The sequence below is a fragment of the Maylandia zebra genome, linkage group LG7 (genome assembly GCF_041146795.1).
Source record: "Maylandia zebra isolate NMK-2024a linkage group LG7, Mzebra_GT3a, whole genome shotgun sequence".
In the NCBI taxonomy this organism is placed as follows: domain Eukaryota; kingdom Metazoa; phylum Chordata; class Actinopteri; order Cichliformes; family Cichlidae; genus Maylandia; species Maylandia zebra.
The window spans coordinates 29,772,649-29,786,250 of NC_135173.1; the positions used below are offsets into that span (position 1 = coordinate 29,772,649).

At 47.0% G+C, this 13,602-nt stretch overlaps 1 protein-coding gene across 2 annotated transcripts; it reads right to left on the reverse strand.

Annotated features, from left to right (window-relative positions):
- Positions 1-431: 431 nt before the first annotated feature.
- On the reverse strand, positions 432-13,362 carry LOC101466461 (transcription factor 7-like 1-A). 2 transcript variants are annotated; one of them, XM_023155697.2, is made up of 12 exons: positions 12,111-13,362; positions 11,951-12,020; positions 10,673-10,812; positions 5,045-5,122; positions 4,264-4,381; positions 4,098-4,179; positions 3,398-3,472; positions 2,538-2,681; positions 2,271-2,436; positions 1,453-1,560; positions 1,330-1,378; positions 432-1,249 (listed from the first exon to the last, which is right to left on the reverse strand). In XM_023155697.2, the coding sequence occupies exons 1-12, from the start codon at positions 12,285-12,287 to the stop codon at positions 717-719; spliced, it is 1,740 nt and encodes a 579-aa protein (XP_023011465.2). In that variant the 5' UTR covers positions 12,288-13,362; the 3' UTR covers positions 432-716. The 2 variants fall into 2 exon arrangements, with proteins under 2 accessions (XP_023011465.2, XP_004556180.2); XM_004556123.5 differs by having other exon boundaries at positions 4,098-4,182; positions 12,111-13,361.
- Positions 13,363-13,602: the final 240 nt, after the last annotated feature.

Here is a 13,602-nt window from a genome sequence, read left to right on the forward strand (position 1 = left end):
CTGTGGAGCTGGACAGAGCAGTAGGTGGTGACATAACCATATCCAACAAATAATTCAGCTTGATCCAAAAACACGGCACAGAGGCCAAGTTTTCTTTTTCCTTCGTCTACACATAAAACACTGAAACTCTGGAAGCAACAAAGAAAAAGCCTGCGTGTAGTAAAGTACCGTGTATGTGTGCACCTTTATTTTTCTTGTTTAGTCTCAGAGATGAAGCTCGTTTTCTTTATAATTCATGACGTCAATGTCGGACATTATCTAGGCTTGATTCTTTCAAAATATTCCTGACTCTGATTCCATAGGGACTCGGATAATCTGCTGCAAACAGTAAACGAGATAAAAACAATGGGGCGTGATGTTTCGATGATGATCTTTGACCCCAGAGTCAGAGCCTGTCGGACGCTGCACACAGAGAGCTCTGAAACTTCAGGTGAGAGCTGAGTGAAGGTTTATTGACAAAGAGGAGGAAACAGGAAATCTCTTTACACTCAAAACTACCAGGTAAAAAAAGCATGTTAAACAAACTAAGCCCCGCCCCCTCACCGTTACTTCCTGAAAAAGTGTAAAAATAGTTCCTTGGAGTCCGAGGTGCAGTCAAATATTGACCAATTACACGTCCTTTTATTCTCGTACAAACATGACACGGATAGAAAAGAGCATAAAAAACAGTGGCGGTAAAAACGAGGTCAGAATTTATATTTTTCTCACGCCGTTCGTCACGGCTGATTGGTTCTTCGGAGCTGCTGAGTTAAGGCACCGTGAGAGCTCGAAGAGGTAGGAGGCGGGGCCAGGAAAGGCTGAGAGCGTAGAGGAGGGGGCCGTTGTGGAGGGGACGAGGCGGTGTTGGAGGAGGGCGTGGAGGGGCCCGTGGTGATGGTGGCGCGGTTCAGGGACAGTGGTGGCCGCTGGGGCTTGGTGGTAAGGGAGAGCGGCTGCAGCTGCTCGGGGTACGGTGACGTGTGCCCACTGAAGGACGACGAGTGTGTGTGCTCCGTGTGCGTCGGCGCCGGGGCAGCGGGCGAGGCCAGCGACGTGGTGGGAGTCGCGGGAGAGTCCAAGGAGGAGGCGGGGCTCGCCTGTGACAGGTGGGTGTGTGTCAGGTGAGAGACGGTGTGCGGCTGCGTCAGGTGATGGCGCGCGTGTGCAGTCTGTGTGTGCGGTGGAGGCGGCGGTGGGTCCTCGGCTCCCACGGAGACACGAGGCCTCTTCAGCTGCGGGGGGAAGTTGTCTGACGGTGCCGCCGCGGCAACTGAGGAGCAGACGCACAAAAGTGACATCATTGTGACATTTTCTACATCGTCACAAAGAAAACAGCAAACATTGCCTCACCTTCGAGCTTCATCTCCATCCTCGCCCTCTTCCTCTTCTTCTTCTTCCCCTGCAGGAAACGAGCCGTGAGCACGTCAGCTGACACGAACATGTGACACATGATCACGCGACTTTCATACTCACATAGTTGTCTCTGGCCGACCAGCCGGGGTAAAGCTTGGAGTGCAGGAGCCTCTCTTGGCGTGCCAGCTCGTAGTATTTGGCCTGCTCGTCCTTCGTCAGTGAGTGCCACTGAGGACGGAAAAAACACAGCACACACGTGAAAAATGACGAATCCACGAACACGGAAAACAAACAAACAAACAACCCACCAATCAGATTCAATCTAAACTTATTTATATATACTTATATTTATTTACAGCCCTGCAGGACTCGGCCACAGTGAGGAGGAAGAACCCTCTTTTAACAGGAAGTAGGATCAAGAAGGGACAATCTACCTCATCACATGACTTTACCATTATTTTAGCTGTGATGAAATGATTTCATCATAACTTTGAATGTTTGATGATTCAGAGAATCTTACAACTTTCCTTTATGTAATTTTGATAAAGTTAAAATCTCAAACATGAAACTGATTTGATCCTTTCTGAACTTCAGTTTCTTCAATTCATCCCGACGGCTTTATGACGCTACACCTGACATCACTTTCTCCATAATGTCACTAAGAGTGACCTCTGACCTCCAACTTTCTGTCCAAATGACAACTTAATTATTAAAATGTATTTTATTCATAATTGTCTTGATTTATGAATCAAGAATAAAAACTTGATTTATTCTGAAAACATCACAGCTGTCAATCATTTTACATTTTAAATGTGAAATAAATGTAAATATGAAAACATGAATATTTGAACATGAATATGTGAATAAAATGTGTCTGGAACGTTAAAATGCGTAAAGACATTAGACTAAAAATTAAGCTCCGCCCCCTGGTGCAGTACCCTCTGTCCGAGGATCTGGTTGATGGACGAGCTCTCCTTCACTTTGCACATGGCGACCACTTTGGGCCGCTCCTCCCTCATGTACAGCATAAAGGCGTTCAGCGGCTTCTTGATGTGCAGCTTTTTGTCCTCGTCGCCCTCGCGCTTTGTTTCAGGCGTCGCCTTCCTGTGGGGACACAGGCGTGAGACGGGTGAGCGTAACCTTGGTGACAAAATGGGTGGGAGGAGCAGCTGCTGGAATTAAACTGTGAGGCCATTTATTTTTACCTTGGCTGAACGCTGCTGGCCCCGCCTTCGTCGCAGCTATCACTTTCAGGCTCCTGTTTGACTCTGGTGCGGACGATGGCGGGGTGGGGGACGGACAACTGAGGGGTGGGCACCAAGTGAGGAGAGAAGCTGCTCGACACCAGACTGAACAGAACAGGGAAAGGTTAAATACTACTGGATCATTAACAAAGCAACAATTCAAGGAGTGCTGCTACGTCCCATATCTGAGCATGTACTAATAAAAGCGTCACACAGACAGACTGGTTTATGAATGGTATACAGTTGGTATATTGTTGAATTCCAACAGTGAAATAAAGCACGCAGAATAGAAAATGAGACGACAACAAAGAAAATGCTATTTTCCATTAACTTTCATGCTGAACTGAGGAAATATGAACCACATATTTTGAATACCACAAAAAACAAGAAACTGCATTAAATATGGACATGTTTATTTTAACACCTACTTTGCCCTGAAGAGTCCAGGATAATATATGTTAATTAAATCAGCTTGAGCTATAACACTTTCAACAATGTGAGAAAACTGGCCTGGCTCACCTGTTTTTAAAATATGAATCTGGATTTTTTTTCTTTAGGTTTTGTTTTATTTTGTTTATTTGTCATTTTAACAAAATAAACCCACAATAATCCAAACTGACTCGAAATGTAAAGCTTTTACTTTGCTAACACAACATCGTGATCCCTCAAGGTGTCCTGAAGCCTGAGGAGTAATACGAGGAACTCTGACATGAGGCGATAAGGTGCGAGGATCACGCTTCACTTCAGCCGCAGTGAGCAGGTGGAGCTGATTCAAAATACACATGAGCATCAAAACGGCATGTTTAGTCTCGGTCACTTACCTCGACATGGAGGCGTTCATGGCGAGTGCTGCCGGCGAGAAGCCCCCGGCCATGGGGTACATATGCTGGCCCTGCCTGCAGACAGAAACACGAGCAGATGTGAGGACTTCTTGTTAGCTGACAGCCGTGTAACGTGTGCAGAAACCTCTCGCCAGCCCCACGACTGGATCTGCCGATGAGGACGGCCGAGGAGGTGGGCGTGTCCCCTCAGTGTTTAAGGCCGGGGCTTTTCCTGGAAGCATTGCTCTGATTCTCCAGCTTTTACCAGTTTTAGGTAAACACGAGCCTGTGTTATTCAGCAGCTGATTGTACAGGTACGGCAGGTTTCACATGAATCGTCGTGATGCCGTGTTTTTATGACTTCCTGGTCGGTGGGAGCCTTCAGGTTGAACTGGATCAACAAACAGAAAGTTCAGCTCCTCGCACTCGCTCTGTCGCTTCCTCATTCATAACTGTGCCAGAAGAGCTCAGCTCTGATTGGCTGAAAGGGTCACTGCAGAGCATCAGTGATCCATGTCAGCAGTGGTACTTCAGTACATTTCCTCTGTGCTTCCATGTGACTGAGTTTTTTTCTCTGCCCTCAGAAACAGCATCATTGTTTCCTCTGAGGGCTGTGATGTAATTGTGAGATTACCATGGAAACCCTGAACCGTGTGTGTGTGTATGTGTGTGTTTGTGTGTGTGTGTGTGGGGTACTCACAGCCATCCCAGAGGGTGTGGGATCTGAGGCATGGCTCCGGGGGAGACCGGGTAGCAGGAGGCGTGAGGAGACCGGGACACCCCTGCTGCAGAGACAACTCAGCTTCATGCTTCAGCTTCACCATCATGCCCACAGGATTAAAGATGGAGGCAGGGATGCCGCTTACCTGCTTCAGGAGAGAAGCCAGGTGAGGTCCTCGGTGGGGAGAAGGCCTCGGGGCTATAGGACAGCAGTGGGTGGAGGTGGGACACGTGGGGATGCTGCACTATCGGCACACTGCTGGACTGCAAATGGACAGAGACAGCAGCTAAGAGGCAAAGATGAATATGAGATTATAATCTCAGGGTTCTGGATTATTGTATCAGAGGAAGGACAGATTATTTTCTTATAAACAGCTCTTCGTGTTACTGATGCTTCTGGGCGACTCCCCGACCCAGGCCTTGGTCTGACTCTACCTGTGACATTACTGTAATACTGCTATGTGAGGGTGACTCAGTAATAGGGAAGCAGTTAGCGGGATTAGCGCAGAGCTGGAAGAACAGAATGATCGGATTAAAGCTTTCTGACGGCTCTTCTGTATGCAGATCCACCAGGATATCATTAAAACTGCAACATCAGAAGAATGAAACTCAAAGAAGTGAAGAAGAGATGGATGAAATGGCTGTGTTTGTCCACCAGAGGGCGCACTACAACTACAAAGGCCGAGCAGCTGATCGGGGCAGTAAATAAATAAGTGCACTCTCCATAAGAGGCTGTGCACATCGCCCTGATTTACAGCGTGGTGATGGTGAGGATGAGAAGGAGCACAGTCCGGCTTGTTTTAACCTCACATGTTGAATCAGTGACTATCTCCGTGACAACATGATAAACTGGAGAAACATCATCCTCCACCTGCCTGAGAACCAATCAGGACGGAGCTGATGTTAGTTTCATCTCTAAGCTCTTACCAGGTGTGAGGGAGTCGCTGTGTCTCTGACGGATGCTCTTCCTGGGACGTCGAGCAGCGGCCACTGAAAGGGCAGGTACTGTGGAGACACACACACACACACACGTTGGTCATGATTTCTCTGCAATATTTACCAGTAATCCCAGCACTGACACAAATCTGGATGAAGGGATTAAAGCCCGAAGGAAATCATCTTCCTCAGCCTAATAAAGTCTTTGCTGAAGGCCACGTCTGAGTTTCCTCCCAGCAGGTCGGACTAATCCACAGAACGCCCACAGGAGCAGCCTCCGGCCTCAAACTCACCGTGAAATGTAAACTCATCACCGAGGTCGCCCATCTTATGAAAACGAAGCAAACTTATTGGTGGAGGAACTGAAAGGTCAGACTTTTGCAGACTTTAGCTAAGCTGGCTGAGCACCGCGTGTTCCAGCAGCTCTGTCATAACTGACCAAACTCCATCAATGCTGGAACGAAAGCTGCTCAGACACGTTTCACCTAAGCCTCGTCTGAGCAACGCCACACAGGGAGAACCCGACACTCCCACTTCTGTTTTCATCCAAGTGAAGCTTCAACACGTGTGTCCAAGAACACGTTCACAGATCAGGTTCATGTCTGCAGGAGAACAGCTCACAGGAAGTCATATTACACCATCTGGACACCTCGTTTCCTCACATCAGGATGAACAAACTCACTGCTGCAGCGGCACCAAAGTGTGTGTGTGTCCGGGCTCTGAACACACACGGTGCATCTTTACTTTAACAGCTGCACTGAAGCACTCTGACCCACCTGGATGTTCAGGTGAATGCTGATAATGTGCAGTGATGGAGGTGATGGTGTGACCTGTCCAGGTGTGTTGATCTGAAGCTCTGTGTGTCAGTGTTGCAGGAAACACTGACACCAAGATGAGACAACGCACTTTGTGACGCATGTTTACATTCCTGCACACCAGAAACACCAACACAGGGCCACACCCACTGATGAATGGACCAATGACCTGGCTTACACAGGAGGAAGAAGAGGGACAGATTAGATCTAAACCAAAGTTGTTCTGACCCCACCCCTTCCACAAACTCACACCCCCATCCCCCTCACTTTATCAAATGTAAACAGACCCCAGGTGCTCAGTCCTCCAATCAGCTGTGATCCCTGACCCTTAACCACAGGACCACTGTGACTGATGTGCCTTCTGGACTGCAGTGACATCACCACCAAGCACCTGAGCAGGTGAGCAGTACGTGCTCAAAGTCCACAAAACACCATGAACCACCAATAAGAACACAGCTCTTATCTGCTCCCACGCTCTGTAACAAGCATGTAAACACACACACACACACACACACTGCAGTGAGATGACTTCCTTTGCATCGTCTCACTTTCCGCCTCGCTTGTTTACACAGAGCGGTGCAACACCTAGTGGTAGGCAGTGTCATAACATAACAGGAAGTTACTGAGTAGGACTTTCTGTTGCAGACTAGCCAGAGCAGTAGAGTCTGAACATCTCCATGACTTGCTGCGATCTCCGGGTAGAAGAATGACGGCAGCTTCCTTTCAGAGTCCAACCTCAGGGTTACCGAGGCACTCCAAAATAAACAAAGCAGACCCCTCCCCCTCTCAGGGAAGTAGTGCTGCATAACCCTGAGTGAAAAAGAGGCGTGCTGATGGTGGCAGGATGCCCTGGGTGGATTCAGAAGCGTTGGCTCATGGCGCACAGCAGACATGTTTGGCCTGACTTACGTCCACAGCTCAGCTGCGTCAGTTGCTTAGTCATCCAGCTGCTTTTAGGGTCCTGAAGATGCTCCACTTCAACCTGCAATTCCAGCCTGAATGGAGCTCCTTTCTGTAGGTCTCTGGGGGTCCACCTACACCGTGCTGTGGGATGGAGGAGGCAGTGATTGTGGTCGAGGTGGTTTTCGCTGTCCAGCTGTTGGAGGTTATTCTGGAGCGATGATTGGCTGAAGCAGAACCATGGTGCTGTGGTCTTTTCTTATGGATGTAATGGCCTTCGTTTCCTGGAGGGCGAGGTTGGGAGGAGCAGTCCACCCTGACTGCTGATCTGAGTCTGGGAGGTGAAGACATCTATCAAGCTGCTGCCTTGTCTTCCTGTTCTGGTCCTGATGGTCCGGGTTCTGCCTCGGGATCAGATGAAGGAGACGCCTTCAGTTTGATGATGTCAGAGCGTGTGTCATGAACCATCAGTCTGACCCAGATCTGCAGCGAGCAGCAAGAACTTCCTGTTTCCTCCACGTTTGGGAATAAACTGTTTCTGTTCTGTGTACAGGAACACAGTGAAGAAAGCAGAACTGTGTGTGTGTGACTGTGTGTGACTGTGCGTTAGTGTGTGTGTCCCTCTGTGTGTGAGGGTGTTTAAACAGGTTGTCCTCCTGGTATTTTAAGACTCTGCAGACAATATGAAGGAAAACAAAGGAGCTGTGGGTCTGTCTGGCCTGCTGAGAGGGACCAACTTTAACTAAACACACACACACACACACACACACACACACACACACACACACACACACACACACACACACACACACACACACACGGCCGGCTTTATCAACAACCTTTTAAAGCCCAGCCCCCTCGGTCCTCCTGCTTCCATTCACTACAGCTCAGGTGTGACTGACTGCAAGCCATCTCAGCCAATCAGTCAGATGCTGATTACAGCACTGCAAACAGACGAGAAGCTCTGTGTGTAAAATAAGAATCACCAACACTTCACCAGCGTGTCCCCACAGGTCTGAGATTCAACTCAAAACAGAGACACTGAAAACAGCACATCAGACTGGTTAAACTGGTTCAAGTTGGGATTAAATCCAAAGCTCACACAAAAATATAGATATAATAAAAATATAATCATCGTGTTGTTTTCTGTTCTGCAGAGGCTTCTATGCAGACATTCAGACACCACCCCACAGAGCAGGTGGAGAACCAGCTGTAACCTCAGGCTAAAAGATTAAAGTCGGAAAGCTGCAGTTCCTCTGACGGCCAGCAGGCGTGGCCCACACTGAAATGTCCAACTTTGGGAGAAATGATTGGTCACTTGGATGAGTGACTGAAAATTCATGTGTAGATGAACACATTCACTTTTTTGGGACTGGCTGACTGAACATCATCAAGACAGTACAGCAGACATGAACATGCTTCCAAACCTGCTCTCCTGTCACGTGTTTATAAATCCATCCATCCTCTTCTGCTTATCTGGGACCAGTTGCGTGGGCAGCAGCACAACAGCACAAGCAGAGAAAGCCCAGACCTCCCTCTCCCCAGCCACCTCCTCCAGCTTGTCCGGGAGAACACCAAGGCGTTCCCAGGCCAGCTGAGAGATATAATCTCTCCAGCGTGTCCTGTGTCTGCCAGGTGGCGTTTATAAATCACCAGTTTAAACACCAATGATGATGTCACAGTGCCCCATCAATCTTTTGTATACAGTCTATGCACTAACCTGCAAAGGGCCTGAGTGTGTGGGCAGCTTTAAATGGAGATATTCGCATGTATCAACATGCACGTGTTACCAAAAAACAGGACTGACACGCTCAAATTACCCCACACACACACACACACACACACACACACACACACACACACCTTCTTTCAGATCCTTGAAGCTAGTGTATTTGCAGTGTCTATGTATGCAGTGTGTGTGTGTGTGTGTGTGTGTGTGTGTGTGTGTGTGTGTGTGTGTGTGCACATGCGCATGTTTGCAGTGCCCGATTAATGACAGCCTCTGACCCGCCCTCAGACTGCCAGGCACACCTCCTCCTCCTGCTCCTCCAAAACACTGAGGCTACGTCCACACTAATGCGTTTTTGTTTGAAAACGCATCGTTTTCTCTCCGTTTCGGCCTCCTGTCCACACTGAGACGGCGTTTTCCTCAAGGAAAAATGCAGCGTTTTGAAAACGCTCTCGAAAACGCATACATTTCAAAACGGAGCTGTCCAGTCGCAGTGTGGACACTGGAAAATGCAGACTTTCTAAAACGATGACGCATTTTAGTCATGTGACCAACTAAACAAAGATAGCGGAGGGCATTATACAGCAGTTGCTTTGATTGCTCTCAATTTTGACAGCCCTAAAAAAAGATTAATATCAGTTTGTACATGCTCCAGGTAGCTTTTCTTCAAATTCTTTAATTCTCACTCACTTTTGCGAATGCGCAGGACTGGAACATAAGCGTTTTGGGCCGTTTCAATGTGGACGCACAACTCTGTGAAAACGACTGAAAACGCAAGTGTAGACGCGGAGCGTTTTCAGACGAAAACGCTGTTTTCAAATCTATCTGTGCTAGTGTGGACGTAGCCTGAGAGGGGTGCAGGAGGTCTGAACTGTGAGCAGAGCAGAGATACCTGTGCTCTTTCACACCTGAGCAGCATCACCAGACTGCAGGTGTGGCTCGTACCCGACACCTGGACCCGGCTCTGGTCTTTCAGCAGCTGCATAAAGGCTTCCTTTGCTGTCTTGTGTAATCTCAACAATGAACATAACCCACTTTTGGTTATCACACATGTAAAATAATTTGAAGAGAAATTACAAAAATGAAATTTTTCTGAACCTGAAATCCACTGCGGAGTCAGTTTTATCCTGATGCTCTTTTCTCAGTGTTTCTGTCAAAAGACGTTTCAGTAGCCGGAGGCCAAACTGCGACTTAGCTAACCAGCTCTCGGGTAATGATAACAATAACAAACCCACCTGAGAGCTTTCAGACTTTAAACACACAGGAGAAGGAAAGAAACCCCAGACCTGGGTTCCTGGGAATACTCGGCTGTAAAACTGACATGAAATGTGGCCTCAGGGGGAAAATGATTTATTTGTGACAACCTCAGGGAGTGGCACCAATCATCCTCCACCTCTGGTGCCAGGATAACAACTGGACAACTCTGCCCTCCCAACACAGTGGTCCCTAAAACAGCATCCATCTTTCCTCCAGTCTGTCATATCGACTCTTTTTAAACCGCATCACAAACTTCCAGATCAGGCTGAACAACCGTAAAACCACCTTCTCGTCATCATCCACTTTGCTCTGTAACCACGGTTTGCTTTAAGCCCCGCCTCTACCCAAGAGCAGCATTCAGATCAGAGCCCCTCACCGTCACACTGCATTAACCTCTAATCCCAGCTCGCCAACCCCAAGCTACAGCAGCTAATCTGCAGCTCGTCACTGAGCTCGACCTGCCCAACCACACACGCGCGCGCACACACACGCTCGTGCACGCAGCCTTCAGGTGAGTCAGCGTGATTTTCGTCTCTGCTGCGGCCTTCTGTCGTGTTAAAGTGTGTCACGTGAATGGCTTCATGTGCATGAGCATGACTGAGCTGTACCAACTGTAAGTACACATCTAAAAATAAATCACCTAAAAAAGTAAATAAATAAATAAACAAATAAATAAAAATGCTCAAATTGATAAAATATTTGAAAAACAGAAAATCTATTTTAAAAATTCAAAAACATAAAATGTTATCTATAGAATTTTAAAATTCAATAATAAAATTTAAAATTCTATAGATAACATTTTATGTTTTTCAGATAGCATTGACAAAAATCTAAAAAAAAAAAATGTAATTAAAATCTGAATGAAAATGAAAAATGAAAGCCAAATGAAAAAACACTTTCAGCATCTCTGTGTCTTACCGTTCGGGCACCTGCCGTCAGGGCTCCATTGGCGAGGTACGGGCTGCAGAGGTTCCCGAGGTCAGGGAACATGAAGAACGGGTACCCGACGTAGGGCGAGGGCTGGAGGACGCCTCCATCACGCTGCTGCTTCCTCAGAGCTGAGAAATAGATAAAAAGGATCAACAGTGCACGCTGACCTGAGACCAGTTCAAGTTCAGGCTCACATTCAGTTCAGCTTTTACAGCCCAAGACCTGAATCAGATTATTAATCAGCTGCATCTCCAGTGAAACCCTCATTCTGATTAAGATCAGGAATTTACGATGCCAAACACCCTCTGACTTCACCGCACTGCTGGAAGCAGGAAGCTTACACGTGTAAGCACAAAAATGTCGGCTAAAATAAATCAATGCCAAAAACAAAATTTAAACCAAGCTAATGAAAAATTTCTTTTAAGTAATTTATCATTACTAAAATATCTAATTAAAATAAATAAAGTGTTCTAAAAGAGCCAATGAGAGAGATATAAAATACTGAATATTTGTAGCAAAAATTTAAACCCCCCCAAAATGATTAATATTTAAAAAAATAAACAAACATTATATGACAGAAATATGCATGAGAAATAATATTAATATTTAAATATAAAACAATAATTTTAATTAATATTAATATTTATTATTTTGTATATATTACATTAAATTTAATATAAAATGTTACATTCCAAATGTACTTAAATGTCTAAAAGACATGAAACACACTCAATATAATTAAAATAAGATTCCAACAAAGTCAGGAGCAAATACATGAAGACAAGTCAAGTTGTCCAAGAAATTACATTAACCCAATAAAATTTTCTAAAACAATTAAAACAGTCAAAATATTTGCAATGAACTAAAATATATAGCAAATAAACATAATAAGTGTTTGTAAATATAACTGCTAATAGCTCTCTGAGACACCCAGAAATATTTATATAAATAATGTAAACATAAATGTGGCATTATCCTTTAAATGCAGAAAAAATGTGCTTAAAATATTAATAAGAAAGGTCAGACATGTTTACAAATACAGAAACATGGGTGTAAAATAGGGCTAGAAATAAAACAAATCTAAATGACAATAGAGGATTATGTCAATAAAGTACCCAGAAACACCTGGACTCTTACAGGTGTGTCTCTTGGAGGTTTCACCTGGTCTCAGGTACACAGAGCTCCGTGTCCAGGTGTTCTGCTGCTGGAGACCATCTCCCTCCCAGCGGGCTCATAAACTTCATAAAGCAGCACTGTGGCTCTTACCTTCCTCGCTCAGCTGGCTCTGCCTGCCCCTGCTCACCACACCTGGACGGGGCTCGGGGCGCCGGTCTGCCTGCACAGAGGAGCACACGGGGAGGGTAAACACAGCGCCGATAGCCCGCTGGGGTCCCGGCTGCCCCGCTGTGGCCCCGCTTTGACTCACCTCTGAGTCCGAGCTGCTGTTGGTCTCTGACTCGTTGACCAGGGAGGACTTGACGTCGTCCAGATCTCGCTCGGCGGACACGTTGCGCTTCTCCTCCTGCTCACCTTCGTCTTTGAAGGCGATGAGCTCGTCGCTGGCTCCCAGGTCGTCGCCGTCCTCCCGGCTCAGCTGCGGCATGGCTGGACGCTAACGACGGCTAACACTAGAAGCGACTTAAGGGCTAACTCGCAGTTAGTACACAAAAGTCCCGGAACACCGAAGCCCTCTCCCAGGAAAGTAGTTAGCTAAGGTCAACTGTGCGGGACCTCCTCAAAGTCAGCGTTAACGCCAACTTAACGGCTTTTTCTATCCGTTTAAACCGTTAAATAAACAGAAAACTCCCCCAACAGCTAGCTTACATGCTAGCTAGCTCCGTGCGGCGTTCACGGACACTTCAGCTTCAGGCGTCGAATTCCTGAGGAGCGCGGTCCTCCTTCAGCCGAGCTCCTCCAAGAAAAACCTCCTTACAAAAGCAAAGTCTCAGCCACAGATGCTTCAATGATTTTAAAACACCCCGTCCCACCAAACATGAAACTAGAATTTTAAATCCTTCACGGACGGACCGTCGACATCTTAATAAGCAAGCCCGAAAAGTTCATGTCCCCCCTGTGTGCAGTTACTGCTCCAGCGGAGAAAGTGGAAGGCCTGCCCACGGTGATCCCTGCATCGTTAGTCCGCTCTGAAACGTGCATAATTCCGCACACCGCTGCGGTTTTACTCTGCTCGTTTCCGCATATCGCGCAGTTTGCTGATTCAAGACGATCACTGGAGGCGTGGGAACGGAGACGGGCTGCACTCAAGTGGAGTGGAAGGAAAAGACTGCGGGGGTGGAGGCTGGAGGAGCAGGAGACCTGCACTGGCCCCGGATCAGTTGACCGGAGCCGGGTGCACGGGGCCGCGGGCTGAGCTGATCCTGGATCAGGCACAACAGGTTGATCCTATCTGCGCGCAGAGGAGGAGGAGTTCACACGGAGAAAAGGAGACTTTCAGAGTTTAAAGGAGCAGTTCGACACTTTGTGCCCTCACGGACTGAAACGGGACACACTTCCACCGCAGATGCCGAGCACAGACCCCGGGCCTCAAATTCCGCACTCTGCAGCTCCTCCAGCGGCCAGCAGGGGCGCCAGCGGCGGGTCAGCCCCCATACACTCCCGTGTTAACGTGTCCGACATTTACAGCAGAAATAAACGCGTTTACAGCAAACATACATATACACACACACTTGTTTTCATATCATAACCCCAATACTAAGACCACATTTTGAGTCTCAAAAATATATTTTTCTTGTTTGTCTGCCAATATTCACTAACTACTACCTAAGTAGTAGCAAAACTGTAAAAAATGGGATGTAAACTGGAAATAGAGAAAGTTCACCTTCAAAGTAAAAGTCAGGGTTGCAGTTAACATCTTTCATAAGGCAAAACTTTTATGTTGAAGTCTCCATATCCACTTT